Source organism: Microtus oregoni, unplaced genomic scaffold, assembly GCF_018167655.1.
Source record: "Microtus oregoni isolate MIOR12 unplaced genomic scaffold, Mior012 000003F_ref0000135, whole genome shotgun sequence".
NCBI classification, from domain to species: domain Eukaryota; kingdom Metazoa; phylum Chordata; class Mammalia; order Rodentia; family Cricetidae; genus Microtus; species Microtus oregoni.
The window spans coordinates 62,790,544-62,809,313 of NW_024543062.1; the positions used below are offsets into that span (position 1 = coordinate 62,790,544).

General features: G+C 50.8%; 1 protein-coding gene across 10 annotated transcripts in view; it reads right to left on the bottom strand.

The window, feature by feature from the left end:
- The window catches only part of Nfasc (neurofascin), a 162,852-nt gene that overhangs the window by 74,632 nt on the left and 69,450 nt on the right, over positions 1 to 18,770 (bottom strand). For 8 of the 10 annotated variants that reach the window (XM_041648806.1, XM_041648812.1, XM_041648808.1 and 5 more), the window contains exons 3-4: positions 4,963 to 5,143; positions 308 to 325 (exon numbers count right to left, since the gene is read on the bottom strand). In XM_041648806.1, coding sequence (XP_041504740.1) covers positions 308 to 325; positions 4,963 to 5,053 — 109 coding nt within the window. In that variant the 5' untranslated portion in view covers positions 5,054 to 5,143. The remainder of the gene's footprint in view (positions 1 to 307; positions 326 to 4,962; positions 5,144 to 18,770) is intronic. The other 2 variants (XM_041648810.1, XM_041648805.1) reach the window with 1 other exon arrangement.

An 18,770-nucleotide genomic window follows, 5' to 3' on the forward strand; every position in this document is an offset into this window, starting at 1 on the left:
CCAAAAGAGGCTTCAGTCCCTTGGAGCTTCACAAGGGCTTCCCTGTGGACCAGCAGGCTGGTGTTCTGCCCAGGGGTGCAGTGCCAGTCACCATAGTAGCTGTGGCAATCCCAGCTGCCATCTGTAGACCGTCTTCTGCCCACTTACCCATCCTCCCTGCTCTGGGCACATTATCTTCCATTGGCAGAGGACTCACTATAGGGCTCTAGGCTTGAGCAGCACCCACAGGCAATAAAGAGGCCAGGCCCTCAGCCCTCCCTCCAACCTCCCAGAGGCTCCAGGGCATGGAGGCACACGAGGCACTTACACTCATTCTGAATGCTTGCTGTTAGTTCCAGTGGGTTAGCATTGGGAGGGGGAGAGAAGGAGAACACTGTTAATGCACACAATTGACCAGCTAACTGTCAGCCTCCTCCTGTCCTAGTACACAGGGTTGGGGTGAGGAGTTGCGGGAATAGCACCAGGCATGGGGATTTCTCCCAGATGTGGAGTTTGACAGAAGAGCCAGGCCAGGTTGGAGAACAGACCTACAAATACTTCATGGAAAAGGTGTATCACTGGGAAGATGGAGACTCCACAGTAGGGCAGGACCAGTAACCACCAGAGATGTTACCAGGGAAATCCAAATGTCCCCAAATGACAAGGGACCCTTCAGATGCCATCCGACATCTGATACCATTGAGAGAGGAGGGAGTCTTGGTGCAGAGGGTCAGTATGGAGGTTCTGGGGAGCGAGGAGAAGAGTGAACTTTACCACTTCTGCAGGACAAAGGCCTAACATATTGAAGCACTGAGGACCCAGCACTCCGGTCCCTCATACACTGTTTGTCTCTTACACAAAAGCATGTTCTATGAGAAGATGTAGGCTGTGGCTCCGAGCTCCTGCTGAGAGCCTGGATTCTCCTCCGTTACTTTCTTTCAATGCTGTGAGTGGAACCGGGTTGGTGCTGGACTACGGAACCCTACCTTTTCCAAGTTCCACATTTCCAACAAATCCCTCTGTGGGGCTGAGGCCTGTGAACTGTGCCTTGGATAGTAAGGTTTCAGACATGGAAAGCAAGACTTGGCTCAAACAGATGTGGAGAAGAGACAAAATGTGCCTCTAGGACTCTTCAGTGTCTTCTCTTAGGATAGCATGAGGAAGCGACGTGATGTCACGTCATGCTGGTGCAGAGATCAGACACATACAGGCACTGTGGGCTGCCTTTTCAGAGTGAGCGCTGTTGGGGAGAGCAGGAGGTAGGGGCTTTGGAGCAGAGTCATGGAGACTTGATGTCTTCCCACCAGAGTGAAGAGATTTGGAGGAGGTGCAGGCTCAGAAAGGGCCACCTTCAGGGAGCCAGGGCTCACCTAGGCCCAAGAGAGTCGAGGAGGCAGAGAAAAGGACATGAAGAAGGGATGGTACGTGGCAGGAATGAGAGGGCATGCAGGCTGTTAGCAAAAGAGTCTCCATGGTATGGCTTTTAAAAAAGTTCCATGAGCAAGGTGGTGTGGCCTTCAGAGCAATCAAGAGATATTCTGCTTTTTACTTGTCCAGGTCTGCCTGGGCTGGAAACAAAGGAACGAAAAGCCCGAGAGCAAAGGCAGGAGGCTCCATGGAGCTTCCCGCCACGGTACTTTCCTCTGTATGTGATCTTCCTGCCAAGACCAGTAATTCTGAAAAGACTGAAAGCCAGTGGGGCTGGGACAGGAGTCCAGGAAGGGAGGGGCCAGTCTCCAGGCAGGTAGGGCTGGCCCTTGAGTACTTTTGACCACCAGCAGGGCTCCGGCTTCATTTCAGGACACACCTGGTCCTGATGCCTCTTGGTCCTGATGCACCCTGCTTCCAGGCTCTGACCCCCTTCCACGGCATCTTGAATTCAAGGGTGGGTGATCTCACGGCTACAGTCGCGTGGACGCTGGTTTCGGAGACAGAATATGACTAGTGTCCCCAGAGGTTGTTGCAGAGCTTTCAAAATCCATCCTTAGTGAGCGAGCTGGAGGCAGGCCTCATGACATCACTGTCCTTGACATTGAGGACAACGGGGATCCTTCAGTGAGTGGAAATTCCAAGTCACCTTAGAGCGGGCTGGCTGCTGATGTTACAGGCTGCCTGCCTGGCTAAGGACCTACTGAGCATCTACTTGCCTAGTGGGACAATGACATCTCAGTCACCACTCTGCTCCCAAGGGATTTATTGCAGGGACAGAATCAAGCCAGAAGACAAACCATGATGGAGAGAAGGTAATGGGGACAACCTGTCTGAGGGCAAGGACAATGGTGCTCCTCTTTGTCACCCCACCACGCGCTCCTCCTTCCTTTCACAGAACTTGCTGTCTGATGATGTCGGATAGAGGATGAATTTATGCTTTTGGTTTCCAAGGGGGAGAAAATGGGCCCCTACTCCATCTCTGTGGGTTAAGTGGGTGCCTGTCCTCACTCCAGGGCTCTACCTTCATGCCTCTCTTTTCTTCCTGGGCTCTGATAGTTGTTGATCTCTGGGCTCTTATCCTAGGACGATGGAGGATGTGGGGCGGGCGTGTTACTGAGGCCATCTCATATGGGGGGTGGGATGGAGCATCTCTCCATTCTGCTGTCCTCTTCTGTGGGCTCCGAGGAGGGGATGCTGAATCCTCTTGAGTGGAAGGAGGATGGGGGAAAATGCAAGCAAGCTTCCAGGAGACTCACTGTTTGGCAAGGCCATTCTGACTGAGGAGGTGACCCATTACTTTTTTTTTTTTTAAGGTCATTCTGTTCTCCACTGGGCTAATGGGAGGGAGGTGGCGTGTGACTTCACTGGCAAGGCAATTGGAGCCAGAGGCTGGGCGCATCAATAAGGGATTGTGCAGCTCCAGAAAGCTGCCATGCCAAGCGCCAGAGTGGAAGCAGTGTCCCTGCCCTAGAGGCACAGAGAATGCCCTGAAGGGACAAGTGAGTAAGCACCCGGCAGGATGGTCTCTCTTCTGATATCCCCAGTTCCACCCTTCCAGCAAAGGGGTAAGTTAGGATCACCTGACTGGTCCTAAGCCCAGATGGCAGGGCTGTGGTTAAGTCAGGGGAGGAACCTGCCGAGGAAATCTGTGTCCTTGCTATGTCATTGTTCTGAGGTCAGCTTCTGTAGACGAGTCATTGAAATGGGTCCACAGCAACCAGGAGGCACGGTGCTTTGTGGGGTGTCCCTTCGACACATCCGGAACCAACTACACCCATGTGATAGAGGCTCCTCTCAGAGAGGTGCAGCTGTCAGGCGCCAGCTCTGCCTCTTCCCTGCTCCCTAACCTGTCAGCTAAGGGTGGCATCAACATCCAGACTTCCTGTGAGAACCGCACACACTGAGATTATCACCGCTCTTAGGTCTCTGTCTGGCCTAGGGTACCTGCAATTCCAGTGAGGTCCACGTACTAAAAGAAAGCAGGACCAACGTTCCATCGCACAGACAAGAGACCCAGATTCCATTCTGCTTTTATCACCATGACAGCTGTGACCCTAAGCAAGGAATGGCTTGATCTGCATAGACAACATAAAAGGATGGGTCCCCAATCCCCTCCAGGATGCTGGGATGGAGAATCAGTGGTGAGGAATGGGTTTCCTGTTGTATTCCCGTTCTCCAGTAGAGCTTAGAAATCTGTATTTTCAGTATAGAAGCCCAAACCATCTATTTCTAGGTTCACGCTGCAGGAGCCCCTCCCCCACCAGACCTGCGTATCTAATGGCAGCTGAGTGAGAAGTGGCAGAAGGGAAATGAGCCTTCACCATGTTCTCGATAACCTGATTTCCTCCGCGCCCTCCTCTCCAGGGACACGCCCTTATCAAGCCTATTAAGACTGTCTGCCTGGCTGTTAATGAGAATCTCCTTGAGCCGGCCACAGATGGTCACCATGGGAACGCTGGTCTCACAGCTCTCCTCTCTTCCTCCTTCCCCGTATAGATGCTTGGGCAGGAGTGGTCTTGGCCAGCTTGCTTCTGGGATCAATTAATAGTTATCACTGGTTTCTGCCATCCAGAAGTGCAGACTCCTCTAGGGTAGCTGTTACTGGAGGAGGTCTGGCTTTAGAGCTCCGTGGGGCCTTCTTGGAGGCCATCTTCACCTCCCGTCTCCTTCGTCCATCTGTTAACTGGAGAGAGTCCAAGTCTATCTTGGCATCACATGGACTCCATGAATTCCTTGAGCCCGAGAATAGGGGGCAGAGGGGTTATGCCTATATGTTAGTGCTAGGATGCAAAGATATCCGGCACATGTGTCCAAACGGTGTATGCTTACACACAGGGCCAGGAAACAAGGAGCCAGTCAACAGCCACCAGGGAACACAGTACCAGAGACGGTGGAGAGAGAACCAGACATCAGTGTGGCAGGTTAGGTTCAGACAGGCACTGCCACCATGAGCAGAAATGAGCCCCATATTTGATAGTTCCGAGGGAATCCTGGGATAGAAAAAAACTTGTGCCTGGCTCTCCTATGGTAACACGTTATGGCTTCATGTCTTACTTGGCTGTGTCTTTTACAAAGATAACGCCCTGGCCAATCCTCTCCCAGGCTATCCACCATCATCCTTATTACTCCAGCCAAGCCTGCGCATTGACTCTGGGTGGATCAAGTCAGAGAAACTAGAAAGGACACCCTACCACACCTGATCCTGGAAACTGCGTTTCGAAGGGGTAAGTCAAGGCTAAGGCCAGGTGGGTAAGTACGAGGAGCGAGGAGAACTCCAGGTAGCTCTCTGAATTCCCAACTGTGTCACCCTCGCTTCCACTTAGCGGGTTCCAGGCAACATAGAGCCCAGCTTATCCACACCCCTAAGAAGAGGCCTGCATCTTAGTTTCCAGTTTCCCAGTGGGAGCCTACATCAAGTCTTTGGAGAAAAGCCCAGTCCCGAAGCCTGGAATCCACTGTTACCCCCTCTTCCTCTCGTCTCCCTGACCTCCCTCCCCAGCGCCAATCCTTCAATATCAGGAGTAAGAGGAAAAGAGCGGGCACAGAACTCACGATCCATTGGAATCTCAATGGCCCCTCCGGGGCTGAGGAGGAAGAGGATGAGGGCTGTGTGGACCCAGGGTAGTGCCTGCTGCCTGTCCATCCTCAGCACCGGGCCTTGCTCCCAGCTGCCCAGCCCGCGGGCTCTCGACACCTTGTGCCACTCCACAGGGGCTTTTCAGACAGCGCTCAGCTAGAAAGAGAAAACAACAGCAAGTGAGATTCTCTTGAGCTTGTGTTTTGCTCTACTGCCCCTCCGCCCAGGGTCTCAAAAGACTTGAGTCTTCTGGCCACAGAGTTTGAGAATCTCCTGGACCACGGTTTCTAGCCTTGGAATCAGACAATCCATAGCTGTCCTATATATTATAGGGTTTGGAAGCACCCCTGGTCTCTACCTACCCCATGTCAGTAGAGCCCAGCAAGCCCTGTTGCCAATCAAAAACATTTCTGGACATGCTGCTTGTCCCAGATGTCTCAGATGCTGCAGGTGGCATCTCCAGAGGACAAATCCACCAGTGACTAAGACCCAGTATGGAATAAAGGTAACTGCATACAGGAATCGTTAGAACACACACTGGCCTAGAAGTCCCAAACAAATAGATGTACCAGCTCAAGGTTTCCCTGGACTTGGCTCTACTCTCCCCGCGAGTCTCAAAAAAACTCAAGGGGCCTAGAGCAAAATGTGTTTGGGTGAGGACACAGGAATAAGATCTCGCTGATGTTCTTCAACCCTACAGGGAGGCAGGAGCACTGTCCAAGAAGAAGGGATGGGCTGGGACTCAAGTCCAGCACTCTGAGACTGCCCGGAGCTCCGACTACTCCAGCCTGCCAGCATTACGGGGCCACGTCAAGGGGGGGAAGGCCGCAGATGGAGACGCCAGAATCCCTTCAGCTTGTCTCAGCAAACATCTACATAGGCCCAACACACAGTTCCACTCCTGCTTTATGTGGCTGGAGCCACAGTCAACTACACCCACCCACCCATCCATCTAAGAAGGTAGAGGACAGAGCCCAGGCAAGAGCTCCTCAGAAGTGAGGCCATTGTTCTGGAGTCCTGCAGTAGGAAGCATCACCAGTCACTACCTCCCTATGCCAGAATGAGGGATCTGGCTCATATTTCAGCAGCTGAGCCCCAAACTAGCCTCTCCCCCACATGTGTGTGTGCATGCATGCGTGTGTGCACATGAGTGTGTGTGCATGAGTGTGTGCATGTGTGTGGTGTGTATGTGTGTGTGTGTGTGTCTGGACTCCATCTACCTGACTCCCTTCCCATGGCCACCTCCTTGGCTTGGACCACCAGGGTTCCAGACTAGAGTGACTGCAACGGCTCGCTAAGTATTCCTGCTGCTCCTACCTCTGCCCTCACTCGTCCTCTGTCCATGACCAGAACTATTATTTCTAAAGCAGAAACACAAACATGCCACTCCTCGTCACCTCTCCCTCTTGTCCCCAAGTTAACGCTAACTTCCTTTATTGGCTTGACACCCCAAACCATGTGTCCCCCTGGCCTCTCCCGCTCTCCCCTGGCATGCTGGTCCTAAGGGCCTCTGTGATTGCTGTCCTGACCCCTGGGAAAGAGCAACCTGTATGCAGGACAGTCTGTTCTTGGCTCTCTCGTTACGATTGCTAAGTGTTACTTAGGAGTTCCCTGAATATCTACTTCAACTCCCACGATGGTGTCCTTGGCTTTGTATTCATCCCAAAACGTCACTTGAAGGCTCAATAACTGGGAAAGTTTCCTTATTATCCAGTCATAGGAATTTACCACAGGACCAAATAGTCCCTCAAAATGTGTGACAGATGGACATAAGGGTGGGTAAGAAAAATGAACAAGTAAATGTATAATTGAAATAAGTTGCCTAGATGACATTATTTTAAAATATATTTTATTATTTGAGAATTCTATAAAATGTATTTTGAACATCTTCATTTTCTCCCCCACCTACTCCCATATCTCATCTCCATTCCTTACCTACACAAGGCAGAGTTTTCTTCTTCTTTTATTAATCCCACCCAGTCCAGTTTGTGCTGCCCAGTTACTTCTGGGAGTGGAGTTGCCCTGACCTTACTGAGGGATGCATCATTAAAGAAAACTGGCTCTTTCTCCCAGCAGCTAACAAATGCCAATCACTCCTCAGCTAGTAGTGCTTTTGTGCTCACCTCCCCCACTCCATGTGGGATTTTGTCTGGCTGGAGCTTGCATGTTATCACAGCCATGATGCATGCATGATTGCAATTGCGCTGCTGTGCCCAGAAAACACTGCTTCATGGGGTTGTCGGCCACTTCTGGCTCTTACAATCCTTCAGCCCCTCCTCTGTGAAGATCCCTGAGTCCGTGTGTGTGTGTGTGTGTGTGTGTGTGTGTGTGTGCATGCGTGTTCCTCTAGAAAACCACTAGGTGGCACAAGAAAGCACAAGTTGGAGAGTGACTTAGGTGGGAAGAACCTCCTCTCTACAGGTCAGATGCCAGGAGTTCAGTGAGCTGGAAGAAGACAGAGTAGGAAATCTTCCAAGGATGGGCACTGTGGCTAGAAGGCATCACAAGGGTTAACTCTCCGGGATGGTCCTTACACTGTCCTTCAGAAAGGCCACTAATACTTCACCTTGCCTTACCCATCTCCAAAGATCAGCCTGAGTTTCTAGTTGAAGCCCCAGTGTGGAGAGAGCTTGCACTAGGGAAGGCATGGCCTTCTTTCCAGGGAGGGGTAGAAGGGCATGGTTTGGGCTCACTGACCACTGTTCGGCTCAGGACCTGCCAAGTGGTAGAGTGATGGAAAAGAGACAGGTGTTCATCCTGGGAATCTTGATGAACTAGGAAGCCAGAAATTATTCATTAATCAGAAGCACGTTGGCAGGGAAAAGCCCAGCTGTTGGGGATGTTTGAAATTCACAGTTTAACAGCAGAGTAGATAAATGACATCAAGATAACCACATTCTGCTCCTGATAAATCCCTTCTTTGTTCTTAGGAACCCATCCCCCTCCCCCCACAACCAAATGTTGGAAGAAAAAAAGCTCAAAGGTTATTTTAGTTTATACAAGCTACTTAATTTTAAATAACTCCCTCACTTTTTAGATGAAGAATTAGTAGCAAAGGAGGGCAAGAGACTTGCTTAGGATCACCCAGCTGGTTAGTGCAAAGCTAGGAAGAGAATCCCAGCATCCTGTGGTCTAAACCAGGACTTTTCTATCCAGCTTCCTTGTCTTTGTTACACAGCAAGGTCCCAAAGTAAAGATGTTATTTTAAAAGTCAGTATAATTTGTCAGTTTTCCCAAAACTTAGACAGAACTATCCATGACCCTTCAATTTTACTAGGTATATGTGCCAAGGATTTAAAACAGGTTCTTAAGCAAGTGCATGTGGGCAGCTGTTCACCAGAGCATCACCTCCAACGGCCAAACATCCGTCCGAGGTGGATGGAGAAGTGGATCGATGGATTTTTGGATGATTATCCATCCACAGAAAAGAATGAAATATTGACATAAGCTATTCTGTGAATGTGTCACATACAAATGACCCCATGTATAGATTTCCTATAAATACCCAGAATCAGTAATTGCAGAGACAGACATCACTGGTGCCAGCCAGACCCTGGGGAGTGACTGCGAGTGGCATGGGTTTCCTCTGAGCAGTAAAGGTGGTTTGGAACTAGACTAGAGGCATACGCTGTGGATGTACTGATTGTCAGTAACTTGTGTACTTAAAATGGTTTTCTTTTTAGATAAATTTCATACCAATAAAAGAAGGGTATAACATTAGTCTCTGTAACATTCTCATGGAGATGGAAAGGGGCAGAGGAAGGTGGGTGAGTGAAAGTAGAGACATAGCAGCCACCCCCCTCCCCAGCACAGAAGACAGGCAGATTGTGTGTGTGACCCTTCCCACACACTCTGTCCACCAGAGTCAAGGGGATGGGGGCTTAGAGTTCTAGCTTTGAGAATAGAAGACCAGAGCACAGTGAGGCAGAGCGGTCTGCCACAGTCCTCACATCAGCAAAGCCCATGGATCCCCCAGCCTGATAACCAGGGGAAAGGAGGCAAGGGGACGGGGTTCCTGGCCTACAGCAATGACATCCACATCTCTACAGACTGCCTGATTTAATGTCAACCACAGTGCACAGCCATCAGTCCATGGCCAAGGCATGTCATCCCCTAGGTCCCTTTCCAGGCCTTCCCAGTAACATAAGGAAGGGGTGTATTCACTTTGCTTCCTGTTGCTGTAATAAGCACCCCCTCCTGACAAAAGAGTTTGTTTCATCTAACAGTTACAGATTACAGTTTCTTTCTAGAGGAAGTCATGGCAACAGGAGCTTTGAGGAACTAGTCACATCCATAGTCAAGAGCAATTCAGGACCCCCTGCCCAGAGGAGGTGTCACAGTAGGCGGGTCGTCCCACCTACATTGACCAAGGTAATCCCTGACAGACATGCCCACAGGCCAATCTAATCTAGACCATCCATCACTTCCAACTCTCTTCCTAGGCTATTCTAGACTGTATCCAGTTGATAACAGAAACTAACCATCATAAGGATTAATGCATTAGGGAGATGGTAGGTGTGTGGGCTCTGGTAAGAGCCCCTAGGTGGGATGAGGAAGTCTCATTCCTGGTTCCCTGTAGGGAAATTAAAGAGTGAGGGAAGGTGGAGGCTGAAGACCACCCACTGGCCACCGGAGTCTTTCAATGTTGGAATACAGGACAAAACGTTTTTGTTTAGCGTCACAGGGGTACAACCAGGAGCAGGAAGGAGGAAGTGTCAGAGAGGAGGGTGCAAGGAGAAGCCACCCATCAGTCATAGCCACCACACACCATCCACGAAGAATAACCCATCTGAGCAGAACGGCAGGCACCACTCAAACGTGTGAACTTCTCAACTCTTAAACGTCTGGGGGAGGGGCCAAATCAAGTTTCAGATTTTTTTTTTTCACCTTGTGAACATGGATGCCGAAGAACTTCTGTGACCTTGTTCAGAAACAGTCCACACCCTTGAGCGACCTGCCTGAGCATCTGTGAGCCTCCTGAGTGACTTAGATTTGAAATGTGAATTTGGTCCTGATGGGCCATCAGGGAAGATGCTGGCATGGTGGCTCTTGGTCTAGTTCAAGGGCACTAGCCACGCATTTGGACTGCCTGCTTTAATGTCATATCCCCACTCTCAAGGCAGAGGCCCCGGCCTCAGAGCTTTGTGCTTCTCTTCTGATACGTGGAGCTAATCCTACCCCAGAAGCACGTCCCCAGAGCACCATGCAGCATTCACGGGGCACACAGCAAAAGCATCCCATATGCTTGCCGCTGCCATGGATCAGGCCTTCTCCTCCCAGGGATGAAGGGTGTGCACACACTGGCAGCCTGTGTGACTATACACAAGGCCTGAGTAGCTACACGAATTATCCATTTATTGTCACAGCTTGCTTTCCTATTCCTCCCTTTTGTTTTTCTGGGTCCCGGTGGCTCCCCTAGCCCCCAGATTGAAGGCCCCTGGTGTTGATCCTACAAGCTGTCTCTGGCAGATGGAATAGGTGCCCACAACTCCCTCCTTCAAGCTGTTGCCTTCAGGAGCGACATCCCCACAGCCCTGTCTCAGGCAGGCTGTGACAGAGGTACAATATGTCTGAAGTGACAGAGAAAGACAGGCAGCCTGGAGATATGGCTCAGCTGGTGGCTCTGGTCCCCTGAGCAGCGGCTGCCACAGGCTTTCGGGCAGCAGACATTCATCCACGCTGCAGCCCCACCTGGGGCACGCACTGAGCTAGAGAGCTCACACGTGGGTGGAAACAAGGTTTGTCCACTCTTGCGTACTCCACACTTTCAAAGCGATCACAGGAAATGGCCAAAATGAAGTGACCAGGAGGCTTAAGTTCAAGGATGAAAACGCCATCCGCGCACACACGCTGTAGCAGCTCTATCGAGCAGGCGCAGAAGCGTGAGGGTGCCTTCCCGTAGGCAAAGGAAATTCATTAAGGAAATCCACACAGGAGGGTGATGGCGCATTGTTCAAAACTAAACGGAAATGAGCTACCAAAACATGACAAGATAGAGAAGATGCTTGGATGGATAGTATAAAGTAAATGAGTCCAACTGTACGTCATTCCAAAAAAGGCAGGAAATGCAGTCAGTAAAATCAGAGGGCGCCAGGAGGTGAGAGACACAAATCTGGATCACACCATGCTTGTGGACTGTAGACTTGCACCATTATAAAAGTTTCAGACCCAAGAAATACACAATAGCAAGTGTGGTTCCTGCTCTACTGAGGGCTCTGGTGATAATGGTACATGGCTTCAGGACTATCATGGGATCCATCAAAGGACAGCACTGATGGAAAGCCTCTGCCGTGGGGTGAGTGTCGGGGAGTTCTCTGTACCAACTCAGTTCTGCCAGGAAGCTAAAACTGCTCTTTAAAAATTTATTTAAGGAGGAGGAGAGGAGAAGAGGAAGAGGAGGAGAAAGAGGAGGAGGAGGAGGAGGAGGAGGAGGAGGAGGAGGAGGAGGAGGAGGAAGCCACACACAATAGGATGATGTTGGGAGAGCCTGGGTTGAGTAAGGCCTTTGGAAGAAGGTGACATCTGGCCAAGCCCTGATGTGGCATCCTGAGTGTCAAGAAGGAGCCAATCTTGTAAAGGTATGTCAGAAAAAGCATCCTATGGAGGGAGAATTACTTGTGCCAAGGCCCTGTGGCGACCAGGAGATTGTGACATGCAAGGGATCGAAAGAAGACAATGTGGCCGAAGTGTGCACAAGGACAGGGACACGACACTGTCAGGAAGACGAACGTCTACTCAGAGGCCTCCGATGGCCAGCATCAGGACCGGAAACTATATCCCAGGCATCCCAGGTTTTCAGCAGAAATGATGCCCTGGTGAGATCTGCGTGCAAAGGCCACCCTGGTTGTAGTGTGGAGGGACCAGATGGAAACACAGAGTCACTTTGGCTCGGCAGTCTCTGGGCGAGGCCAGTCTTCAGTTCCTACCCTCACATCACCCAAACCTGGTGCAGCCCATTTCCCAGCCCTGAGGGACTTTGCACCAAGTGTGCAGGGGTGAGGACGGAGCTGACATTTTCTCAAGACCCTTAGCCCCACGTCTCACATCAGGCGAGTGGAGCATTCTTTGGAAGGGCTTCAGGAGCCTGTTCCGAGGGAGGTGCAAGAGGAAGCTGAGTGTCCGGTTTCCACAGCTACTCCCCAGGCAGAATGCCACTGGGATGGGCACTTAATGACTGGGTTTTGTCCCCAAAGCCTAGTTCACTAAGAGATCAGCAGCTCTGCTCCGTCCCCTTCCCCACATTGGTCTACTTCTCAGTCTCAGAAATACTGGAACCAGGTGACCACAGACTTCATCCTCAGAAACTGGGAGCTGATATAAATCTTTCTTGCTTCAAGTCAAGTTTCTCGGTATTTGTCACAACAATGGAAAAAATGATTAACTTCATTAGTTACTTCAGTTTCCCTCTTCAGACCTCTGCTCCCATTTTAGGACCAAGCAGGGAAGCTGTGTATATTCTTCAGTCTCCCAAGACTGCAGGGACGTCCTCCAGCTTTCCCACCCACCCACCTGGAGCCTTCCTTTTCCCATGCTGAAGCCTGCCCTCTCCTAGTCTGGCCTAGGCCCTGCCACATGCAAGGGATGGAAGCTGGCTCCCGATCCAGCTCGGAATCCATAGGTTCTCCTGTTTGCCCTCCCTCTGGGTGGTCACTGATGGCTCCACACTCTTTTCACACAAATTGCTCTCTTCCAAGTTTGTCTGGATCAGCTTTCCTTCTCACTTGACTCATCACTGATCACCCAGGCTTAGGTCCCAGGGCAACCTCTCTACCCAGAAGGCTTCCTTAGCCTTCCCTGGCCACTCCCTCCCGCCAAGTCTGCAGGAGGGCCTCACCTTCTATGCTCTCAAAGCATTCTGGGATATTCTCACTGTAATGAATGTGACTTCTTGGTGCCAGTGAGATGCCTGTCCCCCCAGCTGTACCCCGAGTTTCTTGTGGTTGCAGGCAGCATCTTATCCAACCAGAAAGATGCTGCAAGCACGTACGAGGTGCTCACTCACATCCAGGCTCTCCGCTCATCCACAGCACTGCTCCCTTCCTGGGAGAGTTTCCCACCCTTCCTAAGAGGGGCCCAAGACTCGACACAATCAGCACTGCCCAACGCACCACAACTATTTAGGAACAGACACCTGCTGGTCCTTGGCGACTTTCACCGAGACAGCTGGGGAAGACATGTTCCCTTTCTCTTGGGAGAGACCTTTCAAGGGCTCACGAGGGTATATGTAGACTGCAGGTAGGTGGCTGGGTGGGGCTTAATGGCAGACTGTTTGTCCTAATGTATATCCCCACTCTGTGGGTGCAGCCCGGGAGGGATGCTGCTCAGAGGTCTCCTCTCCTTGTGTGACCACTTCCTGTCAGCTCCAGATCCACAGGGGGCCTGGGAAGGGTGGGAGGGGGGAGTGGCACATTCCAGGATGTCTGTCCCGTCTCCAAGGCCTTCCTGAGATTTGAGGGTTCCCAGGTCATGACAGGCAGGCTCTGATGACTGACTGGCGGGGGACAGAAGCTGGCATGGAGAATCCCAGGATGGAAAGTGTGGATTAGCTGCTGCTGTCAACTGGCACCGAGAACACAGAAGGAGGAGCAAGCAGGCTCAGGGTCGGGGGTGCAGAGAGACTGGGCTTGGCGCAGGGGGTAAGTTCCATTGGAAATGCCTCAGAGCCATGAATAACAGTCTTGTAGGCTCTCCCAGACTGTGTGTGAATTGATGCCTAGGGATATACTAACAGAGAGAGCTGGGGCCACATGCCAGCAATTAACTCTTGGAATAAGCTAATCAAGGGACTAGAATAGTACTACAAGAACCAACTAAGGAACACATTCGCACATCACTGCCACGGGAAACTGTGGGGGAGCAGAGAGATAATAAAAGCCCCCAGTGCCAACGCAAACCCCAGCTACTCCCATTAACAAGACAGGCAGCAAGGCTGATCACGACAGCTGCCTGGAAACAACCTGCTTAGGAATCAGAAAGGAGCCGGATGGGGGATCAGAGACGCATCTGAGCATGGGGTAGGAGATTTGTCAGGGCTCAGATTCATCCCACGAGGCTGGAGAGTCCTGTGGGGATTAGCAAGCCCTCCCCTGCTGGAACAGAGGACGCAGGTAAACCACTCCTAATATGAACCCACGCCATTCTCAGATGGTTTAGACATAAAAACAAACCCCAGTGGCTCAGGCCATCACCAGAATCACATTCTCACCCAACTTTCTTTTCCTCTCCCCTCCTTGAAGAACAAAGAACCATGTGTGCTGGTTTGTGAGAAAAAAAGCTGAAGGGCTAAGCCCACGTTCCCATCCACAGTCAACCCACACTCAGAGCACCATGTCCCCCCGTCCAGCCTACTCACACCTACCCTTTCCAAGCCCCAAATCCATGCCGGTATTCCCTGTGCTGACTTACTCCAGTGTTCAGGGTCCTTACTGACTCCTCCGAGTTTCTGCCATTTCCCCTGCTCCCCAGGGTACCCTATGCTCATCCCTGTGGTGGTCATGGCCTCCTGCACTGTGGGAAGAGCTGTTCCTGTGTCAGTGCCCTAAAGACTCCGAGTCCTGGTTGGCCTGCATCTTGTCTCCCTTCTCACGAGCTGGTTGAGCAGCCATTGTTTCTGTTGCTTCCTATTACCGGGAGATATTTGACTCATCAATAAATCTGCCTAATAAATCCCCAATTAATAAGAGGCCTGGTGAACCTGCTATTAGTGGTTGTGTGGAGTAGCAAGACACCAGCAATCACTGGGCAGTGCTGACTTGGCAACCTCAGAAGAGAGCCTGCTCCTGCCTAGCAACACCCTAGATGTATTTGTTTCCCAAAATGCTCCCCCACTCCTTTCTCAGCGTTCTGTCTGAACTCAGGTAAGACTACCCTCAGGGCCATCTTCACAAGCTCTCAGAATACGGTTGTGCAGGTGTCCTGTCCAGTCACCCACCATTCACTCTAGGACATCAACACTAGGTTCTGAAGATGCCTTGAAGTAAGGGGGTCAGCCTGGGACACCTGAGGTCCCCCTCTGTGAGTCCAGGGACACACATTCCAATCTGGCACTAAAAGGAAACCCAACGGATACAGGGGGCCTCATCCCTTAGCCCAACAAGCCAACCAAGAATCACTAGGCCTCATCTATGCTACGATCCAGCCAGCCATCAAGAGTTCTTTGGGAATGCATATTTGCCATTGCTGCTTCTCTTGTCATTTGAAGGACAGAACTAGAAAAGACATGATGGTAGCAGTCAGTGTCCATCCTAGTAGCCGATGTTAGCCAGCTAGACCCTATGTCCCCAAAGTTCCACATACTCATAGACCAGTACCACCAGCTGGAGACTAGCACAAGCCCCAGGGTAAACATTTCACACTCAGACCATAACCTGGGCTTATGGGAAGCCTATCCTAGGGAGGCGGAGCAGCAAATATGGAGAAGAAAGGCGGAGAAACCTCTGAAAGAGCAGGCAGGGTTCCAGCTGTCTCCCCAGCATGCCGTCATTAAAGGGAGTGGCTCTGAGGAAGGCTAGGGAGATAGTGACAATGATCCTATGTGACAGACCCCAAGGGTGAGCAGGGCTCAACAGTTACCTCTGGTAAGGAGGGACCCAGATGGGATAGAAGGTGGAGCTAGAACACCATAAAGAAAGGGATCCCTGGAATTAATATTAGAAGACTTGGGGCTCCTCATAGAGAGAAATGTAGAGTTCCCACATGAGGTGGTCATCATGCAAACAAAGCACGGTCTAGACTGTCACTCAGCCAGTGACTGGAATGCAGGGCATATGTATTGCACCTTGGAGAGGTCTCAGTAACCAGACACAAGGACCACCGAGTGCATGGTTCCATATATATGAAATCTCCAGAACCATGGGGGAGTCAAGGACATGGAAAGCAGGCTAGTGACTGCTCAGGGTTGGGGACAGCGTGGGGACAGAGCCCGATGGCTAATGAAATGTATGACTTTGGGGAGAGGGGTGTACTGGGAATACAATTACAAAAATTTAATGGTTGGGAGCTGTCCAACACTAGACCCTAGCGAAACACTGTGTACATGAACCAGCATTGAGCTGTATTGTTATATGGATACATTTCTAGTATGTGAATTACACCTCACTAAAGCAGTTATTAAAAGCATTAACAAGAGAACTTAGAGGGCTTTGTTTTAGAAAAATGTGATACTTCATAAAGGAAAATGATTAAATTTACAAATCAGGTTTCAAATGTTAGAAGGAATTAAATCGACTGTATATTAACAGCACCAAAAATAATGTTAAGGAGAAAATTATAAAATTGGAAATAAAAGGTTAAGAGAGCATGAAAGGAAGGAGACTCTCGGACAGCCACTCCTTTAAGGAAGTCAGCCGAGCAAGTCCCCTTGCCCTCTCTGTTCTAAACCTCGGTGCCCCGCTCCCAACACTGCATGGTAGATTCTCAGGCTTGCCCAGTGGTGTTCTCTTGAGGTCCAGACCATGGTCCACCTGAGGACACCTCTGTTCACGACACACACACTATGTGGGTGAATCCAAGCCTAGTGTGGCAGGCATTGTTTTAAAGCCAGTTGGAAACCAGGCTGATTCTAGCAGAGACAAAATTATAGAAGAACGTAGGGTGGGGGAAGAGAGCTGACCTTCACTTCCATAACCAGATTATGAGCTTTCTGTGAGCAAGAGAGATGTCTTCTATGTCCCCAGCCCATGACAGAGTTAAATGTCAGTGCAGAACTGAACAGAACTGAGTTTATAACTAGCCAGGAGCCGTACAGAAAAGAGGGCTATGCCAGATCCCGACTTGGAGATTTAACGTTAAGAAGTGATATGTGATCTCCATAGCACACGAAAGGCATGGACTTAGAGTTGCAGGCCCACCCCAGCTGGGCAGACGCTTGCTGTTTCTTCTCAGAGCCATGGTCTCCCTGTCTGTAGGAGAGGGGCTATACACTCATTTATTGCAGGGTTGCTATGATGGTTATTAAATCCATCCATGAGCTCCTAACCCAAGCCTCTATCTAACTCTAGCACACCTTATTTTCAGGAAATGCCAGATTTTTATCCTTCCCGCCACGTCACAACTGAACCTGGCTTACTTCACTACCTGGTTTTAGGCAATCTGGGCTTTCACATCTATTCACAGACCTGTCAGTGAGACAGTGCCTGTGCCAACACTATCTGGCCTGATGCCCAAGGAGCCACCGTTCACTCTCAGGACCAGCACCAGGCTATCGGCATAAATAGTACCTGGTCCACTCAATAAGAACAGGAGGCCCCTGAAGGCTCCCAGACTGGCCACTATACCCACTACACCCTTGCTCTCCTCCTTCCTGCTCTGACATTCCTGTCTCCAAAGCAGCCCATACTCCTCTTCCCACCAGCTCCTTCCACCAGGACCCAATCCATTGGCCATCAAGAGAGAGTGGAGCCGGTTATGACGGGACTCCATTCGGAGCCAATAGCAGGTTTGCTAATGATATTCCATTGCATTTTTTAAATTCCTGTCTGCTGTGACAAGTGGGGCACAGAAGGAAAGGATGGAGCCAGCAGGAGGGAGCTACAACTGCCCATCCTCCTCCCTCTTGCTTTCCTCCCTCTGCCTTCTACATTTACATCCCAGGCAGACAGCAGCCTGAATCCAACTGCCATTCCGGCAAGCAAGCAGGCTCCTACAGACAGGAAGAAAGTGAAAACAGGAGGTGGGGAGGGGGTTGCAAAAAGCGGGGAGGCAACAACAGAAAGGGGGAGATTTTTCCCAAGTTAAGTGGCACCATTTGGCCAGGAGTCTGGTTGTGAGAAGGCTGCGTGTGCCACCAGACATTGGAGAGAAGCTTGGCCACAATCTCTGGCTGTCTTACTAAAAACCAGAACTCAGGATGGACACAGTGTCTCTAGGCTCTGTTATTGAGATGGGCTTGGGTTAGCAGAAAGGGCCAAGGGGAAGCCAGGTGAGCCTGTTATCTCAGCGCTTGGGAAGAAGAGGCAAGAAAACTGTGAGGTTGAAGCCAGCCTGGACTACAGGAGAAACCGGCTTAAAAGAAAAAAAGAGGAGAAAAATTGTAAAGAGCTAAAAAAGGGAGCCTAGATGTGACCACAACATTCCTGCTAAAAGAAGGTAGAAACAGGAGCTCCTAGGCCCCAGCTGTCACTGCTGCCAACCATACATGATATCTATTCCTGTCTGTCTCAGCACCCATGGGCAAAGGTGGCTAAATGCTGATAGCCTGGAATCAATTTTGGGAAGTCAAATAGTCCCCTGTGAAGTGTTTACAGCCCTGGTCCCGTGTATCCACAGCTGTGGGTCCTGCGCATGCTCTGTGTCTGTGCAGCCTGGGGTGAGGAGGCCGTCTGTGGCTGACAGGCAGAGGGGCTTAGGGGTAGGAGTGCAATTAACCAAATGGATCCATTTGTGAAATTGAAGGCCTGGGGAAGCTGGGTGGTTTCCCTGCATGAGTCAGAAGACAGGTGTCTGCTCTGAGTGACCCCAGATGACAATGAGTTGGGGCACTGGGCACAGGAAGGGTTCCTCCTGCTGGGAGGGAAGGAGAAGGGAAAGGGCAAAGCGCAGGAGCAGATGCCTGGAGCAGCTCCAGATGGCAGGGGGCTGAGAACAAAGAGAGAAGAGACAGAGAAGACCTGAAGGGCAGGGCTCCTTCCTGAGAAGGCTTCCCAGCTGGAGCCACCAAGTCGGAGTCACATCTGGGACCCGGAGGACACCGCTCAGGATCACCATGCAGTGTTCTCAGGAACCTGGACAAACCAAGCTGGAAACACCCTTAGCCCCAAACCTAAAGTGAGCTGCTGAGAACCAG